The following is a 21,608-nucleotide window of genomic DNA, read 5'->3' as shown; positions in this document are numbered from 1 at the left end:
TTGTGCCCCTGCTCTAGGGATCTGTGGAACTTTGAACTTGCGAGAGATGATTTGGGTATCTTGTGGAGGAAATTCCTAAGCAGCAAAGGATTCAAGGTGTGGCCTGACTTCTTCTAAAAGCTTATGCTCATTTGCATAAACAAAGAAATGACCTGAAAATGGAACTTATATTTAAAAGGGAAGCAGAGCACAAAAGTTTGGAAAATTTGCAGCCTGGCCATGTGGTAGAAAAGAAAAACTCATTTTCTGGGGAGAAATTCAAGCCAGCTGTAGAAATTTGCATAAGGTAAGCTGAATGTTAATAACCAAGACAATGCGGAAAATGCCTCCAAGCCATTTCAGAGACCTTCGCAGCACCCTCTTCCATCACAGGCCTGGACGCCTACGAGGGAAAAATGGTTTCATGGGCCAGGCCTAGGGACCCACTGATCTGTGCAGCCTCAGGACATGGCACCCTCTGTCTCAGGGGCTTCAGTTCCAGCTGTGGCTAAAAGGGCCCCAGATATGTCTAAGGCCACTGATCTAGAGGGTACAAGCCACAAGCCTTGGTGGCTTCCACATGGTGTTAAGCCAACAGGTGTGCAGAGGGCAAGAGTTGAGGCTTAGGAGCCTCCACCTAGATTTCAGAGGATGTACGTAAACATCTGAAAGTCCAGGCAGAAGTCGGCTATAGGGGCAGAGCCCTATGGAGAACATTTACTACGGCACAGCGGAGGGGAAATGTGGGGTTGGAGCCCCCAAACAGAGTTCCCACTGGGGCACTGCCTAGTGGAGCTGTGAGAAGAGGGTCCTCCAGACCCCAGGATGGTAGATCCACTGACAGCTTGCACTGGATGCCTGCAAAAGCCTCAGGCACTCAACACCAGCCTGTGAAAGCAGCTGTGCGGGCTGTAACCTGCAGAGCCACAGGGGCAGAGCTGCCCAATCCCTTGGGACCCCATCCCCTGCATCAGTGTGGCCTGGATTTGAGACACGGAATCAAATACTATTTTGAAGCTTTAAGATTTAATGACTGCCCTGAAGGGTTTTGGACTTGCATGGGGCCTGTAGCCCCCTCATTTTGGTCAATTTCTCTGTTTTGGAATGAGAGAATTGTACCCCCACTGTATCTTGGAAGTAACTAAGTTGTTTTTGATTTTACAGGCTCATAGGTGGAAGGGACTTGCTTTGTCTTGGATGAGACTTTGAACTTGGACTTTTGAGTTAATGCTGGAATGAGTTAAGGCTTTGGGGGACTATTGGGAAGCCAGATTGTGTTTTGAAATGTGAGAAGGACATGAGTTTTGGGAAGAGCCAGGGTAGAATGACATGACTTGGCTCTGTGCCCCTACTGAAATCTCATGTTGCATTGTGATCCCCAGTACTGGAGGTGGGGCCTGGTGGGAGGTGACTGAAACATGGGGGGTGGTTTCTAATGGTTTAGCACCATTCCCTTAGTGCTGTTGCATAATAGAGTTCTCACAAGATCTGGTTGTTTAAAAGTGTGTGGCACCTCCCTATTCCCCTCACCTGTTGTGGCCACATGAAGGCCATGCCTGCTTCCTTTTTGCCTTCCACCACGATTTTAAGTTTCCTGAGGCCTCCCCAGAAGCAAAAGCCTGTACAACCTGCAGAACCATGAGCCAATTAAACCTCTGTTCTTAATAAATTACCCAGTCTCAGGTATGTTTTTATAGCAGTATGAAACTAATAAAAGAACCTTGACAATTTCCATAAAGAAAAAAGCAAAGCCACTCTGAAAGGGCAGCATCAAGTAGCTGGCTAGAATTCTCACAAGGTTAGCGACTCATTCCTACATACCAACCTCATAGGGCACTTGAGTCAAAGTTATGCCTCTGCAAATTATAATACAAATTAGTACAAGTGATGAATCTTCAAGGTTGCTTGCAAGCTAGGAAATTAAAACCAGAATGCCAAGTGCCTACTCTACTTCATTCAAAAGAAATATTATCACTATGTTCTAGTATTGTGACAGTCACAAAAAGGAAGACAACATTGTCTCTATCTCTCAGAAGTACAAAGTCCATTGGTGAATCCACAAATAATTAATTACTCTAAGATGGCATGTGTTATTAGACATAGGAATGGAAACAGAAAAGGCATCACATTATGTCTGGGAGCATAAGTAAGATTTCCTGGAGCAAGGAATGTCTAAGATGACTCTTGAAAATAAATAGAAATCTATACCTGGAAGATGGTCGTGGGAGTTCTCTAAAGAGTGAAACGGCATGTGCAAAATGGTGATGGCAAGAAAAACCCTACTTCTGGAAAGTGAGTTCAGCACGGCAGGAGTGAAAGGTATACAACAGGAGAATGGAGAAAGGATTGGAAAGATAGGCAAAATCTAAATAGTAAGGGTCTGTATATTATTCTAAGGAATTGGAACTTTTATATAAGATATCATAGAAGGATTAAAAAAGTTTAAGATTACATGATGAATCTTTTTAGAGAAAACACTATTGCAGTGTAAAGATGGTCTAGGGCAATACTTGAGATAGGGAGACTAGTTAGCAGGCTACCTATAGTGTAGGTGAAAAAGGACAGAGGCCAGAATTAAAGCTTGAGCAGTAGGCATGAAGAATACTGGAATGATTCAAGAGATAAGCAAGAGACAAAACGGACAAGACAGAGCAATTACCTGGAGAGTATGAGAACACTCACGGTGACTCTAGAATCTCTGATTTGAGTAACTAGATGCATCCTGTGTGATTAAAGCATTAGATCATAGATCTTGGATCAAGTGTTGTATTAGTGCCACTGTAATTCCAGCCAACGAACTAACTTGAAACAAATTTCTTGAATGGGGCTCATGTAGTGGCTGAAATATTTTTACATTATTGTTAGTAAAACTGTGGTTATTCAGGAGTACCAGAAAAGAATAAATGAGATTCTAATTATAAACATTAAAGCTTAAAATATAGACTATAATAAAGGGATGGGCCTAAGAGGACAGAGAGCTGGTCAAATACACCTACACTTAATGGGATGAGGCTGAATTCTTCCAGGCCCTCAGAAACAGCAACTAGACTGTAGCTTAAATGGTATTTTTAACGGAAAGAATGAATGTGAATATGTTAGTCCAGAAAACAGAGTTCAGAAAGGGCACTTACAGGGTTCAAAAGAATTCCATTAACTAGGACACTATGTGGAAGAAAGATATTTTCTGCATCTTCCAAGCATCTAGGTAATTAGACCTACTTACCTGTTATGATTTTATGCTCATCAAGTAACCTGCAAACTGGCATCTGAAAGAAGGGATGTTCTAATTAGAAATACACATTACTGGCCCATCGCAGTGGCTCATACCTGTAATCCTAGCACTTTGGGAAGCGGAGGCAGGCGGATCACAAGGTCAGGAGTTCGAGACCAGCCTGGCCAGCATGGTGAAACTCCATCTCTACTACAAATACAAAAAAATTAGCCAGGCATGGTGGCGTGCACCTGTAATCCCAGCTACTCGGGAGGCTGAGGCAGAAGAATTGCTTGAACCTGGGAGGCAGAGGTTGCAGTGAGCTGAGATTGCTCCACTGCACTCCAGCCTGGGCGAAAGAGCTAGACTCCATCTCAAAAAAAAAAAAAAAAAAAAAAAAAAAAGAAATACATATTGCTCACCTTTTCCTAGACCCTAATAGAAGTGAACAAAATGGCAGCCAGACTTTTGTATACCAGAAACAGATAAACATAGCTAGTGTTAGTCTGTTGCTAAGCAACTGGTATTGTGGGTATCCTACAAAAAATCCAGTTAGCATGTTTGTAAGGATGAAGGTCATCTGCAATGCTGCAATGCTGTCCTATCTGCAACATGTCTGGGCTTCCTGGACAACATTATACCAATTTAGTCTCTCTAAACCATGACATAAATAAACTCTGGTTATCTTGTGATGAGTCATCTAAACCATCAAGAATCCAGAAATAGCTTCCATGTGTTACCTAGATATTACAAACAATAAGGTCAGATCAAGCTATTAGAACAGTATCCAGTTTAATTAATCTTTTTCCTTCTTTTCTGCCTTGCTGCTTGCACTTCTATTATAGCATATATCACTGTACATATTGTGATATCCCTATAGAGCACAGGTGTCCTGCGTTCTTTATTTGAATATAATCCCTAGATGGTACAAATAGTGATTTATGCTTCTTTTTATCCCTGAGAATTAAGAGCACATAGCCTTATGCATGAGAGATAGTAAGCATTTGTTGGATTGAACAAGACACAATTAAGGTCAACTAGGTATCATAAGACTTCAAGTTAGTTGTGCAAGGAATTAAGCTAAATCTCTTCATAGTTTTAAACATTATTAAACTGAATGTAGAATACTGTTAATTTATATTTGAACTTACTTTTATTTTCCTGACATTTGATATAAACTTCTAAAAGTAAGAAGTAGGATCCAGTTTGCATCATCATCTGGCTTTAATCAATCCCTTTCCTCCCCTCCCCCATTTAATTATGTTCATGGTCATCCCCACTGATTTATATAATTAACACATCTCAACTTCTTTTGCCACTGAGTATACGCAAGATTTACTATCAGCTCATGTATAGATCACTGCAATAGTTTATCATGTCACTTTCCTTGTTTCTAGCCTCTCCTTTCTCAGTTCATTAGCATACTTTGACTTGCCTGCTTTTGTTAAGTAGCACTTTCATCAAGACATACTACAAATATTCATTTAACATCTATTATGAGCAGAACACCATACATGAGTTACAGACAATACAAAGATAAAACATTGGCCTTGCCCTTAAAATCTATAGTCTTACTTAAGAAAAACATATAATAGCAATAGACTATTAAAGAAAATCAAAATAAGAAAAAATTTTGCAGTTATGTGAGGTGGGAAAATACTATAGATGAGAGGTTTCTGAACTAGAATTTTAAGGATAATTCCTATGACATAAAGTAGGGAAGTATTCCAGGTAGAGGCAACACATTGAGTAATGGATGGCCATGAAATTTGAGATAAATTAACCAGAAGCAAGATAAAAGCAGGTAAGACCACATAATTAAAAAAACTGAAGACCACAAACACTGGGGCAAGAATCTCAGCCTGAGCTGTCTAATGAAGACCACCAAGCAGGAACACAGCAGGTGATCAACCATAGTTCGAGAAATAGGCAACTGGCCACTGAGCCACTGTGTACAGTTGGGCAGCTGTATGTCATCTATGTGAACTGTACCTCTTGAAGTTGTGACTACACCTGTTCAAAAGTGCTCAATGACCCTGGCAATTTCAGATAGGTGAGTGTCTACCTTTGCAGGAGACTGGCTTTGTAAAAGGGAACCCAATCATGGGTAGATGGGGCCAAGGTAAGAATTTAAGTCTCTCAGAAGAATGAAATCAGTAGCAAGGTTCAACCTCTTGAAATAAAAAGGCAGAGATGCGGGTCCTGATGACTAGGAAGAAGGCAAGGAACTCTATTACTGAGATGGCAGGGAGGCCAGGCAGGAGCACAGATAACAGGAAAGTAAATAACATCTAAGTGATGCAAATATCAAAATTAGTGTGATACTAAGTAATTTCTACATAGGATTTCTTATAGCTTCTCTGTCTAACAAAATGACTGGCCTCAGTCTCAGATCACCATGCCCCAAACACCTTCAACCTACTGATGGGTTTAATTGGTCATAGGACAAAATTATTAGGAACTAAACATCACACCTCATTCAAGAAAAAATTTATCTTTAAAATTACTAATACCACTTTCTGTTGCCTTTCCTTGCAAATAACATTGCAGCTACATTACAATTTTTAAAAGCTTTGAGCTTTAGCCTGGATGTTCATGTTTTCTGAGTACTAAATATTCTAATTACAAATGCACTTTTTGTTTGGTGTCAAGGGAGATGGATGATGGTCCTAAACTGCAACTTTACCTAGAACACACAGAAATTCTGTAAAACCAGCTAGCTAGAGAATATTTTTGGTAGTAATACCAGCTAATGTTAATTGTGCACTATATTGCAGGCCTTTAGATATACAGTTTACTTATCACGTTTAATCTTCACAAAACCCTAAAGGTAATAATATTTATACTGATCACTAACATTTATTGAACACTTACAAAGTGCAAAACACTGTTCAAAGACAATGTTTATATGTAGTATTACTTCATTTAATCATAATGATGGTCCTATAAGTGCCTTTATTATATGTATTTTACAGGCAATATAACTAACGATTCAAGAACTTTCCTAAGGTCCCATTGCTAGTAAGAGAAGCCAAAATTCAAATCCTGTAGTCTGACTCTAAAGCCCATGACATTCAAGTCCAGGCTTTTAACCACTGCTATTCACTGCTTCTGCAATTGGTATGCTTGGAGAAAACAATATTTTTGATACCACTAATACTAATATTTTGATATGATAGGATTTCATCAAGTTTTATTTAATGAACACCAGAAGAGAGGCAATAGCCAGAAGCAAAGATAAGATTGAAATAGAATCTATATGAGTTTGAGTCTGAATCCCAATAAGCCTTTATCAGAAAATGTAAGGAGCTCTGATAGTAAGGTGTAAAAATTGCTGAAGAAAAAAAAACCAATGCTACTCAAAGTATACAACAGAAAAATTACTGCAAAACAAACAAAAGACCCTAATAACATAAAACAAAATGTAAGGAAATAAGATTAGGGTGAATCATACTCTATGGCTACCTAGGATTTAGAAATGCAAACCAAAATCACTCTGAGAAAATTAAATCTGTGAAAATTCTGCAACTTGATATAGGTATCGGTTTAATTTTGGTTGAAAAAGTTTCAAGTTATGAAAAAAATCACTGTACTTACAGTGAAGTACAGTTATGTGAAGAATAACTCAAGGTCTACACAGTTTATTAGTGTAAAAAATTTAGTAACAACTTACATTTTTTTAAAAAAAATTATATTGGTTATGCTAATTTCCAGGTTTAAGGAATTACTGTATTGCTTGCAGTTTTATATCAAAACCTATTAAAGGAAGAAGGGTAGAAAAGGAGGAGGAGGGGAAAGATACTTCTTATTGGGTTTTGAGTCATGAAAGAAAGCAAAGGTTCACAAGCATAAATAACTTACATTGACTGATTACCAGTCTACTGTTCTTTCCATTCTAACCCGAAACGAAGCTACTGAATCCTACAATGTGACTTAGAAATCATCTAACTAAAAGCATTCATGTTACTGATAGCAAAAAATGGTCCAAACCCACATAGTTACTGGCAGCAGAAGCAGAATGAGAAGTGGGTGTCCTGACAACAGGTATTCGCTCCAGGCAAAACACACATACATATATATATATTTTTTTTAAGTATATTTTAATTATTTAAAAAAAACTTAAGCACTTACTATGTTTCAGGCACTATGTGCTTTTGATACACTAAAACATATTTCACACATATTTATTAGTGAAACTATTAAGGCCCCTTTAAAGGAAGTATCTTATTCACAAATGGATTTACTCAACTACAAGTACAGATTCCACATTTAAATATCACTGTGGTTGGAGAAAGAAATATTTTTCTCTTCAAAAATAAATAAATTGACTTTGAAGAGGTTTTAATTAATACTGACTTTAAAAGCATTTTCATCCAATACAAAAAGTGATATTGATTTTATTCATATTGAAGAATAAAGAAAATAACTGAAAAATAACTGAAAATTTAAAATAACTGAAAAAAATACGTATGAGGCAATTGACACCATTAACCACCACAGAGCTGCAAATTAAAACCACAACGATATATCACTACACACCCACTTAAATTAAAAGGACTCACAATACCAAGTGTTGGCAAGGATACAGAGCAACTGGAACTTGCATCCATTGCTGGTGGGAATGTAAATTGTACAAACACTTTGGAAAACTGTTTGGCACAATGTTAAAGTGAAAACATATATTCTATAACCCAGCAATTCCAATTCCTAGGTAACATAACCCAACAGAAATGAATACTTAAATGTCTAACAAAAGACAGATACAACAATGTTCATAGCAGATTTATTCATATTAGCCCCAAACCGAAACTTAAACATCCATCAAAAATAAAGAAGATAAATAGTAGTACATTCATATACCAGAATTCTATTCAGCAAATAATGAACTACTACTACACAGAACATATGGACGAGTAAAGCAGAGCCAAGGAAGCCAGATGTGAAAGGGTACATTTTATATGATTCCATGTATAAGAACAGCCGAAACTAACTTATAGTCAAATAGTGGTTCGGTTACCTTGGGGAAGTGGGGGGGGGTGCATTTACTGGGAGAGGACAAAAGGGAACCTTCTGGGATGCCAGAAATGTTCCGTATCTTTATCAGAATGATGGGTACATGGTTATACACATATGTAAAAACTCATCAAATTGTATACTTAAAATTTGGTGCACTTTGCTTTATGTAAGCTATATCCCATTTCTGTGAGATTCATCCACGTTGTTTCATGTAGCCGTAATTCATTCTTTTTGATTGCTGTATAGCATTGTATTACATGAATGTATCACACAACACAATGATTCTTTTTATTGTTGTTGGGCATCTAAAAAGCTTTTTTAAAAAAAGAATTCAGTTCCCAAATGAACATTTTCTCTGCTCACTAGCAGATTTTGTTTACTAAACTACTAAGAAGCAAAGTCCATTCGCTTTTTTTTTTTGAGACAGGGTTTCACTCTGTCACCCAGGTTAGAGTGCGGTGATGTGATCACAGCTCACTGCAACCTCAAATTCCTGGGCTCAAGCAATCCTCCTGCCTCAGCCTCCTGAGCAGCAGGGACTACAGGTGCATGCCACCATGCCCAGCTAACTTTTTAATTTTTATTTTTAGTAGAGACAAAATCTTGCTATGCTGGCCAGGCTGGTCTCGAACTCCTGGGCTCAAGTGATTCTCCCTCCTCAGCCTCTAAAAGTGCTAGGATTATACAGCTGTAAACCACCACATTTGGCTCCACTTCCTTTAAGTTCTACTTTAAGTTTTAACAAATTGCCAGACAACATTTCTTTGGTGCCAACCAAGTCTATAGTGTTGAACTCAATGACAGAATAATTGAAATGAAGACAGTTTCTCTCAGAAAGAATACCTCAGAGTATAATATTAAAATAATAATGTTTGCTTAAGATGACTTTTGTCAATCAATAAACTAGTGGATTGGTCTACAATTACTGAATTATGTAAATGATTCATAGAACTTTTGTGAATGGGGAAAAGAATGAGAACCAATCTAGGTGGACTTGACTTGCATATTATAATCTGACAGACACTGTAGATAATTCTAAAATTAATTTCAAACTCTGTGTCAATGTTTGTCAATGTTTTCTGAGTCTTTACTAGTTGTCTGAAAGTATGCTAAGCCCTTTATATGTATTTTTTTCATTTATCCTCACAATAATCCCATGAAAGATGTTACTATTATCCCTATTTTATAGAAGAAGTAACTGAGGTTTAAAAAGAGAATGCAAGGAATACACTACTGAGTGAAAAGCCTAGACTAAAACACGGTCTGAATGATACCAAAATGTGAGTTCTCAACCATTATAAAAAATCCCCTCTGCTCAGTTCTTCTCAAGAAATTTATTTATAACTTATTACCATGTGTAGATGTATACTCATTCATTCAATATATATTTACTGAGCATCAAACACTGTTCTAGCTGTTTGTTTCACATTAGAGCATAACAGGGACAAAAAAAATCCTGCCTTTGTGGTGCTTATATTCTAACAGGACATAGACAAAAAACATCACAATAAATAAGTAAATTATACAGTTGTCTTAGAAAGTGAGCAAGGCTACAGGGGCAAATAAGTAGATAAAGTGATTAGAAATGTTGGTTGTAGTTTTACATAAGACAGCCCTCACTGAGGAAGTGAATTCTGAACAATGACTTCAAGGAAGTAGAGCCAGAGCCACACAGCTATCTGTAGGGGACAGGGGTACGGAGACGAGGAGGTGAGGCTGGAGAACTAGGGGAGTGGTGTAGACAGTGAGGGTATGTGTGTGTGGCTAATATACAGTCTGGTAATTCACTTTTACGAATTTCAGCTTTTGAATGAAAGGGAAACCACTCCCCTTCTCTCACCAAATCTTGGCTAGTTTAGCTATGTTTCTCTAAAAAAACTTAAAAGGACACTGTAGTTTTTTTTTTTTTTTTTTTTTTTTTTTGAGACGGAGTCTTGCTCTGTCGCCCAGGCTGGAGTGCAGTGGTGAGATCTCGGCTCACTGCAAGTTCCGCCTCCTGGGTTCACACAATTCTCCTGCTTCAGCCTCCCAAGTAGCTGGGACTACAGGGGCCCGCCACCACGCCCGGCTAATTTTTTGTATTTTTAGTAGAGACAGGGTTTCACCGTGTTAGCCAGGATGGTCTCAATCTCCTGACCTCGTGATCTGCCTGCCTCGGCCTCCCAAAGTGCTGGGATTACAGGTGTGAGCCACTGCGCCCGGCCTGTAGTTTAAGTGCAAAAAAAGTGAACTATGTATCCCTGATTCTGCCTTTTTAGCAATAGACTTTGGAGGAAGGACCTGTCATATATAAAAATGGGTTAGAAGCAAACAAAGTTTACACATACATGCACATACACGCAGGCACTTAAGGGAACATTCTGGGAGCTACTTTACACAAAAACGCAGGGCTCTAGGTGACTTCTTTACGACAGTCCATATTGTTACTGATTCAATCTATTAAGCTAGGATGAATGACAATAAAAATTTCCACATTTTACACAGAAAATAGCTCTAGATTTGTTTATTATTTATGCATTTTACATCATATGATTAACATAATGTGTGAATGAGTACTTAAAATCACTGGGTTTATAAAAAGTGACTTTTTCTCTAAGTAAACAAGTGTACTATAAAGTAACTTCAAATCTTTTAACCTTAGTAAATACAAGTCCTTATCCTAAAGCAATGTTATCTTTAATTATCACTTATTTGTGAATTGTTAGAAAATAATGACAATCAATTAAGAGTCTGAGCTCTACAAATATTAACCAAGATTTCCTCTAACAAAGGCAATCTCTGGGAACATGTAGGTTAAAGGGCCAGCTTGAGAGTAAAATAATATTCTTCATTCACAGTAAGGTCAGATGGAGTTTAGTCAGTCACTCTGATGTCTTCTTTTCAATAGACAAACTGCTTAAACAGGACAATTGAAGGATGACTTCTCTTAAATGTAAGGTAATTATAATTTGTCCATAATGTAATGTAGTGACTCAACTATGTTATTACTTCAAAATAAAAGTAGCATATGACGTGAAGGAATTTCTCCTCTTCATTACAGTATTACTCTACATATACTTACTAACCAATTTGAGATTTTATATTTGTTCATTTGTATTTCTTCTTTACCAAACTATTGATTTAGTTAATTCAGGGACTGCATCTTATTTGCATTCTCATCTTTAAGGTTTAGCACTATCCCTTGCACACAGTAGGTATTAAATGTTTGTTGAATAAATCATTATCCACTAGTAGCTGAGTTACGTATTTTTCCATCTTTATTAAATACAGAGGGTGGTATGTTTTAAATAACTACCAAAAAGCCATTAATGGAATATCAAATATAAATATGCCTAGGCAGGCATATTTATAAATATCAGAAGCACACTCACTGCTGTGTTTGCCAATCTGATGCTTCACCAGGAAGACACCTAGTTGAACTACAGGAGGATGAGACGGTGGGAATTAAAATCTGTGCACTGGGCCAAATCCGGGACAAATCAGGAAAATCCTTCCCAGCCCTCCCAGTTTCTGGAGACGAGGAGTAGGGCACAGGGCCCCTCCCGACTCTCTCCCACGTGGCTCCTCTCGGGCGAAGAGCTACTGCACTTACCCAGGCTTAGGAAGTGGGTGTTTAAGCCATGGGTTAGGGGGCTTGTGAGCACGCCCGGTCCTTTCCCTGAGGCTATGAAACGGTTGCTCCACGGACTCCTCTCGCCCGACTGACCTTTCGCCGCCCTGCCCCAGCGGCCGGCTGGTTTCTACCGGTGGAGGCGGGGTCTGGTTTCCTCAGCCCAGTAGCCCGCTAGCTCGGCCCCCTCCCGCTAGTCGTAAAGTGCAGTAAAGGCACCAGCATTTTGCGGCACCGTAGGTGAGGCCGGCGGCGTGGGTCTTTGCTCTGCACGGAGCCGGCGCCTTGGCAGTTGCTTCGGCGGAAAGGTGGTAGTTCGGCATTTGGAAAGGCCAGGGAACTAGCTACGATTCTCTCAGCGGGTAATTGGCTGCTCCTAGGTTTGTGTAACAAGCGGCAAAACTGGTAGGGTTGTTTAAAACCTCTTATCCCAGTCCTTAAGCGTGACATAAGGTTCCCAAACCCCTCCTTGTGACTTGCCGCTTCTCTTGTGCTACTTTGGTTGTCATCTTCGTGTTCATCACTAGATTTTAGATGTCCTCGGCGTAACTGACGGTTTTTCTGTCCACTTCGTATTGCAGTCTCTCTTCTCCTGAAGTTTGAAATGCTTTATCTCATCGGCTTGGGCCTGGGAGATGCCAAGGACATCACAGTCAAGGGCCTGGAAGTTGTTAGACGCTGCAGTCGAGTGTATCTGGAAGTCTACACCTCAGTCCTGACTGTAGGGAAGGAAGCCTTGGTAGGTGCTGAGGGTTCCCCAGCCTCCTGGGAAGAAAGCTGTCTAACATCGGATTTTCATACACTAAGCTGAACAGAATTTTTAGGTCTGCTTGTTTAAACCCTTTGAAACGCATCCCTTGTTCATTAATGATCTGAGGAGCAGAAGAATGGAAATTATACACCAACCAAGTGACTTGGAAAATGAAAGGGTGCTTTGTCCTATTTTACAAGTCTAATTTTGTGGCTTTCTCCAGTAAATAGGAAAGCTATTTTATACTCTTGGGGGGTAGTTATCAAAACCCCTTATTTCATAAGGTAGTCAAGAAATCCTTTCTGAGTTGAGTGCTAATGAGGTGCTGACACAGCCTTAACGAGTTGGTTATATATTCAAAACCCAAGCTGAAAGCTTCCCCCTTTGAAGTATGTCCATAGGGAATGGTGATTGCCTTTTTGTATCATATCCAGAGAGATCTTATCTTAGACTATCTCCCAATAAGGCTTATACTGATACACTTGTAGGTACACTTAATATATATTAAGTGAGCCTGGACTTAATATATACAAATGTATAAGTATACACTTATATGAGTATACACTAAGTAACCAGAGTATGTGTTAGTGTATTATACATTTAGTTGACCCTCTAAAGGGCCCAGTAAATTTGAGGGAAGGGTCAACTTCAGGTTCATTGTCAAACTCTAAGTAGAATGTAAATCAAAAGATTAATACATATGTTATGGGAGGAGGGAGCAGATTTTTAGAATTGTCATGTCTTCCAAACAAAAAATAGACTTAAAATTTTTAGGCCTCAGATTACTTTAAAATCTTAAAGAAGGAATTAAGAATTGCTACTTGAATTGGCCATGCATTTAAATAAAAGTTGTGTGTAAAGACCAACTTTGATATATACATATACGTGGAGAGAGAGAGAGATAATAAGTCTCGCTCTGTTGCCCAGGCTGGGGTGCGATGGTACGATCATGGCTCACTGCAGCCTCAACCTCCTGGGCTCAAGTATCCTCCCACCTCAACCTCCCGAGTAGCTGGGACTACAGGTGGATGCCATCATGCCCAGCTAACTTTTTTGTATTTTTTGTAGAGACAGGGTTTTGCCACATTGCCCAGGCTGGTCACAGGTTCCTGGACTCTAGCGATCTGCCCGCCCGGCCTCCTAAAGTGCTGGGATTATATAGGCATGAGCGACCACACCCAACCTAAGGGCAGCTTTGATTTAAAAAACTTTTTTTTTCTCATTTTTTCACTCTTAGGATAGAACCAAAATATCTAAGCTCGAAATGATGGAAATGTGCCTCTCTAATTAGTGATTAAGGAAAAGTAAAAAGAACTTAACACCTTCAAGAAAAGAGAGACAAATAACAAAACAGCAGTTTGATAGAATGAGATATCAGGGGATGGCATAGAGGAAAGTGTGGATATAGTTTTGTCTTTACTTTGTTACATGTTAATGTGACCTTGGACAAGCCCTTTAACTTTAGTGTATTTTTTAAATGGGGTAAAAAACACCTACTTTTGGTGTTCAGCATAGTTGTTAGCATAGGTTCTTAGCTATGGTACGTGGCACAAAAGTGTTCAGAAATAGAAATTGTTAATGGTCACATTTCCAAACTTCTCTGAGCCTCAGTTTCTTCGTTTGTCAAGTGGCAATTACCAGTTGGAGGGTTATGTAGTGTTTTATTGAGATGATGTATATGAAAGTGCTTTGTAAATTTTCAGTGGTAGCTAAATGTTAATTTTGGCTGCTGTTATTTTGTAAAGTATTTTTTTCCAAAGTCAAAACTTCTGGAGTTATTACTTACAGAGTCAAGACCTGAAGCTGGACCCAGCCTTACCTACAGTAAATTATGTGTTCTTTGTTAAGGTGCTGGAATATCTGTTTCTCCACAATAAGAAGTACTGACATTTATAGAACAGTTACAGAACAGTTACTGTGCACTGTTTTAAATGCTTTACATGTAGATTAGGATTATTATTCTAATTACTGTTCATTTTGCAGGGATAGAGAAGTTAACAAACTTGCCCAAGTTCATACAGATAGTGAATGATAGAGCCAGGAGATGAACCAAAGCAGTCCTGAGTTGAAGTCTGCCACTCTTTTTATTATTATTATTATTTCTTTTTTTTTTTTTTTTTTTTTGTGAGTTGGAGTCTCGCTCTGTTGCCCAGGCTGGAATGCAGTGGTGCGATCTCGGCCCCTTGTAACCTCTGCCTCTCAGGTTCAAGCAATTCTTGCCTTCTGAGTAGCTGGGATTACAGGCGTGTGCCATTGCGCCTGTCTAATTTTTGTATTTTTAGTAGAGATTAGATTTCACCATGTTGGCCAGGCTGGTCTCGAACTCCTGACCTCAGGTGATCTACCTGCCTCGGCCTCCAAAGTGCTGTGATTACAGGTGAGAGCCACTGCACCCGGCGGAGGTTTACCACTCTTGACCTCTACACTGTACTGTGCCTCTGTATTCTTAAGGATAGATAATAGCTACACAAAGTGTAACTTCACAGAACACCTACAGAGAAGGTAGGATTCAAGCAAAATGGTCAATGCTGGATCCTGCCCTGCTTAATAATTTGTTCATGTACTCATTTGTTTGACAGATATTATTGAGTACCAGACACCGTTGCACTACAGCAATCCTTATAACTTTTAGTAACTCACTCAAAGTTCTCAGTATGTAAGAAACCATATTATTTATCTGTGCATCCAGTTTTACTCCATTTGAATTACTTATTACTTCTCAGGAAATCAGTTTTAAGATTCATGATCCTTCATTCTGTACTGGCTGACAAGATGAAAAAAAAGAAAAGGATTCATGGTCTTGCATAATAGCCTGTAACCACTATCAGATGACCACTAGCTTACTAGCTCACTCTCTACTGGATTTGTTCTCTAGAGTTGAGCTGCAGGGAATTAAATCACAAACCAATTTGTTTGCAAACTTCCTACATATTTAGAATTCAGTTATTGCTCCTGCAACTCTGCCTTTTTAGCAGAAACTAAGGAATATAGTTTTAAATTAGTATCTTTTGCATTTATTTAGGAATGTTCACTGGTTCTGTAAACAGCTAATTTTCTATTATTTCTCATTGGTGCTGCCTTTTTTTTCTAGCTGAGTTGCCATATGTTTAACCATTGAAAATTTAATAAAAGCTAAACCACCATGTTTGTTTAAACTTATTGTTTAATATATTTATTCTGTGTTACATCATGTTTCTGAAGTAGGGTTCATGTGTACATATCCCGTATTCATCCTACAGTGTTCTGCTTGGCCTTTAGAACCAAATTTAGAAATAAATTTAAAATGCAAAAAGCCTCAGATGTTAAGAGGTTCGCCTCCTTTGGGATATTAAGACAGCCCCAGATACAGAGTTTAATTGCAACATGATATAAAGTACTGGCTCACTGATGAGTTGTATTGAATGATCTGTGTTTGGGTGGTTGCCAAGATATGCACCAGTCCCAAACAAAGAGTGTGTGTGTGTGTGTGTGTGTGTGTGTGTGTGTATGTGTGTTAGAATGGTCACCTGCTGTCTCTTATATCTGTAGGAAGAGTTTTACAGAAGAAAATTGATTCTTGCTGATAGAGAAGAAGTGGAACAAGAAGCAGATAATATTTTAAAGGATGCTGATATCAATGATGTTGCGTTCCTTGTGGTTGGTGATCCATTTGGGTAAGTCAAGGCAGATATTTTGAGTTTTTAACTCATTTACTTTTTTTTAATCAGTAAGAATTATTCTATTGCATTTAAAACTTTTACCTGCCAGGTCCTGATAAGGAACTCTGTTTACTTAAGCTGTATCTAAAATGTCATCGTTTAAACTTTCATGATCTTTGAGATTAATGAAGAAAAGCTACTTAGTAAATATATCATCATATGTACCACTACATTATCAAGTGTCAACTACGAAGTTTGTATCATTGCTTCTGCTGTTTTAGAAGGTCATGTAGGGCAACAAATGCCTTAACTGGTATATCATTATTAAATACTTCATTACATTATCAAAAATCATGCCTGCCATTTGCTGCTGATAATTTCAAGCATCTTCGACTTCTTTTGTCCTAGGTTTTTTTTTTCCTTTTGTAATCATCTACTATTTGGCAATACTGCCATCACTTTGCTTGCCTTGAATTTATCGTTTATCAAGTCTCTGATTTCAATTTCTTATGTCCATTGGGAACCCTGTTCTTTGTCATTACCACGAAGATGGGCATCTACTGCCTAGTCAAGCATCATCAATCTCTAATGTCAAGCCAAACAAAAGAGTTCTTTGTCTACAGCTGGTTACCTAAGATTTATATCACAGATTTAAAGAACATAAGGACCATGTAAGACCTTGGAGGGGATAGGAATTTAATTGAAATACAGTGGTAAACTTTTGCAGGATTCAAAGCAGGAAAAGTCAAAATCTGATTAGCATTAAAAGATCACTCTAAATGCTTAGCTAAATGGATTTTAGGGAGGCAAGAATGTTTTTGGTGGAAAAGAGAAAAAGATGGGAACATATTTAGAAGAAGAATGCCAAGATGAATGTGGTGGATAAGGAAAAGGAAAGGAGTAAATCTGACTCCCAGGATTCTAGCTTTATAAATGAGTGGTTGATAATGTCACTTGAAAACTGGTAGAGAACAGGATTTGGAGAAACAAGAATTGGTTCTGGAAATATGTTAACTTTGAAATGTCAAGTAGGCAGTTAGCTGCTGCTAGAGCTTGGGTTGGGAGGTCATCCTAGATAAATGGCTTTTGAAGTCATCAGTATGTTTATAGTGTTTAAAGCTGGAGGAATGGATAGAATCAGCTTAGGAGAGAAGAGTGGGAAAAGAAGAGGACCTAGGATAGCCCTAGGAAACCTTGGAATTTCATCGTGTACCTAGAGCCAGAGGAGGAGGGAGAAAAAGCAAGAGAGTATGTTGTCACAGAAGCCAGGAAAAGAGACTATTCAAAAAGGAAAGACTGAATAGCTTCAATATAACACTGAAAATTTGACTGTAAGATGAGGACAGAAATAAGTGTATGAATTTAAAGACATGATGTTTGGAGTTGATTAGTGGTGGTTTTATGGAGGAGTTGGAACCTGAGCTGGGTTTGGATAGAGTTCAACAGATGGAGATTATGGGGTGGGCCAGGAGAAAGGTAGAGGAAGAATGCTCACATAAGTGAAAAAACTGAGGCACAGAGAAAGTACCTTGATGTAATTGCTCCCATGCTCAAAAACCTTCAGTGACTTCTCATGACCTTAAATCTTGAAGTCTTTCTTTTTTCCCTAGCTACTCTTTAACTGCTATGCTAGAACCAAATGGTACAACTTTCCATTTCGTGTTTTATAATATTCTTCCCCCATTTCTTTACTCAAGCTTTTTCCTTAAAACAGTTCTTCTCAGTTCCTAATTATACCTAATTGTACTGTAAAATTAGTATACAGCTCAGATGCTACCTCTTTCATTCCTGTTTTATTCCGGAGTGCCTTTTTTTTTTTTCCATTTTAAACTCCTTTAATTTGCCCTTTCTTAGTGATTCATCGTATATAGCCTTGTATTTAAATTCAGATTTAAGGAATATTTACTGTACTGCAGTTATTTTTTATTTACTGGCAGATTATAGTTAGGATATGATAGTTGGAAATGGCATGGTGGGGAATGTGTAATTGTAATTGGAATTTGAGTGGATTAAATGGAGGAGAAATCAGGTAAGGAATATCGAATGCAGCAAGGCACTGAAATTCTTAGATATGAACAAAAAATATCCCTTATTTAATTTTAAGACCCCTCTTATTTAAATAAAATATATAAAAAGAAGATTGTTTAAGATGCTGAATCTTAAATTCTTTTTTCAGTATTTTTAAAATGGTAAAATGACACATGACAAAATGTGTCATTTTAACCATTTTAGTGTACAGTTCAGTGGCATACTAAGTACATTCACATTGTTGTGCAAGTATCAGCACTGTCCATCTCCAACAATATGAAGTTCTTGAAGACAATTTAAAGTCATAGTTAAGTAAGTTCATGTAGTCTCATCTTTGTTCTTTTACCCAGGTTATTGAAAGGAATATGGAAATAGATCACACGAAGAAAGTAAATGAGTCTAAAAAAATAGACTAAATCAATAGAACTTAATCACTGTGAGAGTTGACAGTCTCAAACATTCTATCCCTAATTCTCTGCATAAGAAGTCTTTATTAAACACACTGTTTCTAATGATGGTTCTGTTTTATTATTCCATTCTGTATTTCAATATGCTCTGTAACTGTATTATTATAATGAATATGAAATTTTTATCCCTATGTTGTATGCCTTTTCCTTAGTGGCATACATATACAGATAATATGTCCTGATGTAGGCTGTTTGACTGCTTCCATTCCATGTAATGAATGTGAACAGTGCTTGGCACCTAATAACTATAAAATCAATGGCAGCATTATTATTATTAGTCTATTTTTCTTCAGTATAAATAAAGCTATCATGTATAAATTTATGTATATGATACCTGCCTCCCTCCCACTTCCTTATCCCCATATTTTAGATTGTTTCCTTATGGTAGATCCTCCAAAATAGGTTTTTAGAAATAAAATATCAAAAGGTGTGGACATGGACATTTTCTAGAATAAAGCATATTGTCACTTATTTTTCAAAAGGATAGTGCCAAGTGTTAGTGCTTCCATAGTTCATGAAAACCTCATTTTCACTATATCATTGTAAACATTACTGAATTTCTGGCCCAGCAGCCACACTTATGTCAAAAAGGGAGGCACTATAAAATTTAAAACAAACATACTAGCCGGCGCGGTGGCTCACACTGTAATCCCAGCACTTTGGGAGGCTGAGGCGGGTGGATTGCCTGAGCTCAGGAGTTCAAAACCAGCCTGGGCAACGTGGCGAAACCCCATCTCTACTAAAAATACAAAAAATTAGCCAGGCATGGTGGCAAGCGCCTGTAATCCCAGCTACTCAGGAGGCTGAGGCAGGAGAATTGATTGAACCCGGGAGGTGGAGGTTGCATGAGCCAAGATTGTGCCACTGCACTCCAGCCTGAGCAATGGAACAAGACTCTGTCTCAAAAAAAAAAAAAAATCAGATTTTGTATATTCAAATTGGTCACCTTTATGTACTTTATTTTATCGATTCCATTAATCAGAACATTTTTGGATCTCCTTTTTTGAAATTGCCTTTAGAACAATTTCAAGTAACAAGCATGTTATTACAGACACATTTATTACTATTTCTGAGCATACATACTATACACATATATAATTTTAGATAGAGCCATATACCTAGAAATAGTAAATTTGTTTGTGTGTATATGTATGTGTCTACTCATTTTAAATAAACTTGTGATAGAGATGTAATTTTGAACCAGTTTTTCTTTTTCATTTACTTAAATAACTCACCAAGTAACTGATTTAGTTTTCTTTACTCTTAATGTTAAGTAGTGAGATTCTGTTGAAGGTGATATTAAAAACAATTCTTTATAATTGATATTCATGTTATTTTTTAAAAGCTTATTTGAAATCAAATTAATGATTATATTTCATAGTAGTTTTATTTTATGTATGTGATTAAAAACAGGCTTCCCTGGTGGGCATTTGTTAATATGTATCTGACTGCTTCATGGGGTGAAAGCCCTTTATCTTCCTACTTGGTATGCATTGACCAGTCCACAGGTTCTGCTTGTTTGCATGTGGTTTCTCAGACATGCTAATGTTGCTTTACCCAGTAGGGCCTGGAATTTTTATTAGGAGGGAAAAAGGCCTTTAAAATGCAGTTCTAAATTGATAAGGGGTTACGTTTCACGTGTCCATATTTATATGTATCTATAGTCTTTCTTTACTCCAATCTACCTACTTACAATCTTGAGATCTTATCTTAAAAAAGGAAAGGCAACAGGTCAAATATGCATACACGTATATATGCATACACACATCCTAATTATACACAATAACCAAATGAATACAGTTATAAATAAAACGACTGCTGGACCGATATAAAATGCAATATTATATGAGATAGGACTCTCATATAAAGACTGAGTGACAAGCTGTGAAAATTTATGTACGGGCCTACCTTGTTTTATTGTGTTTTGCTTTATTTCATTTCACATACATTGCATTTTTTAAAAATTAAAGGTTTGTGGCAACTTTGCACTGAGCACTCCTATTGGTGCCATTTTTTTCTGATAGCATGTTCTCACTTCCTGTCTCTGTGTTACATTTTGGTAATTATTGTGATATTTCAAGCTTTTTCATTATTACATCTGTTAATGGTGATTTGTGATCAGTGATCTTTGATGTTACTATTGTACTTTGGGTTGCCACAAACCAAGCGCATATAAAATGGCGAACTTAACCGATAAATGTTGCGTGTGTTCTGACTGCTCCCACCAACCAGCCATTCCCCTAACTCTCTCTCCCTCTTCTCGGGCCTCCCTTTTACGAGAGACCCAACAATATTGAAGTTAGGTCAATTAATAACCCTACAATGACCTCAAAGTGTTCAAGTGAAAGAGTCACATGTCTCTCACTTTGAATCAAAAGCTAGAAATGAGGAAGGCATATAGAAATCCAAGAGGCTGGGTGCAGTGGCTCACACCTGTAATCCCAGCACTTTGGGAGGCCAAGGTGGGCAGATCACCTCAAGTCAGGAGTTCAAGACCAGCCTGGCCAACATGACTAAACCCCATCTCTACCAAGAAATACAAAAATTAGCTGGGCATGGTGGCAGGTGCCTGTAATCCCAGCTACCCGGGAGGCTGAGGCAGGGACAATTGCTTGAACCCAGGAGGTGCAGGTTGCAGTGAGCCGAGATCACGCTACTGCACTCCAGCGTGGGTGACATAGCGAGATTCCGTGTCAAAAAAAAAAAAAAGAAAAGGAAAGCCAAGATAGGCTGAAAACTAGGCCTTTTTCATCAAACAGCCAAGTTATGTATGCAAAGGAAAAGTTCTTTTTTTTAGAAGGAGTCTCATTCTGTCGCCCAGGCTGTAGTGCAGTGGCACGATCTCAGCTCACTGCAAGCTCCGCTCCCGGGTTCACACCATTCTCCTGCCTCAGCCTCCCGAGTAGCT

The 21,608-nt window shown here is 38.1% G+C and overlaps 1 protein-coding gene across 2 annotated transcripts in view; it reads left to right on the top strand.

The window, feature by feature from the left end:
- Positions 1-12,050: 12,050 nt before the first annotated feature.
- DPH5 (diphthamide biosynthesis 5) overlaps positions 12,051-21,608 on the top strand; it is a 35,462-nt gene continuing 25,904 nt past the window's right edge. Inside the window, exons 1-3 of one of the 2 annotated variants that reach the window (XM_063625649.1) lie at positions 12,051-12,178; positions 12,398-12,555; positions 16,096-16,220. In XM_063625649.1, the coding sequence (XP_063481719.1) occupies positions 12,421-12,555; positions 16,096-16,220 (260 nt within the window). In that variant the 5' untranslated portion in view covers positions 12,051-12,178; positions 12,398-12,420. Of the gene's footprint in view, positions 12,197-12,397; positions 12,556-16,095; positions 16,221-21,608 lie in introns of both variants that reach the window. The other variant, XM_063625648.1, reaches the window with a different exon arrangement.

Source organism: Symphalangus syndactylus, chromosome 12 (assembly GCF_028878055.3).
Source record: "Symphalangus syndactylus isolate Jambi chromosome 12, NHGRI_mSymSyn1-v2.1_pri, whole genome shotgun sequence".
Classification (NCBI taxonomy): Eukaryota; Metazoa; Chordata; class Mammalia; order Primates; family Hylobatidae; genus Symphalangus; species Symphalangus syndactylus.
The sequence above is the reverse complement of the archived record's forward strand: the minus strand, read 5'-3'. Positions and strand labels throughout refer to the sequence as shown.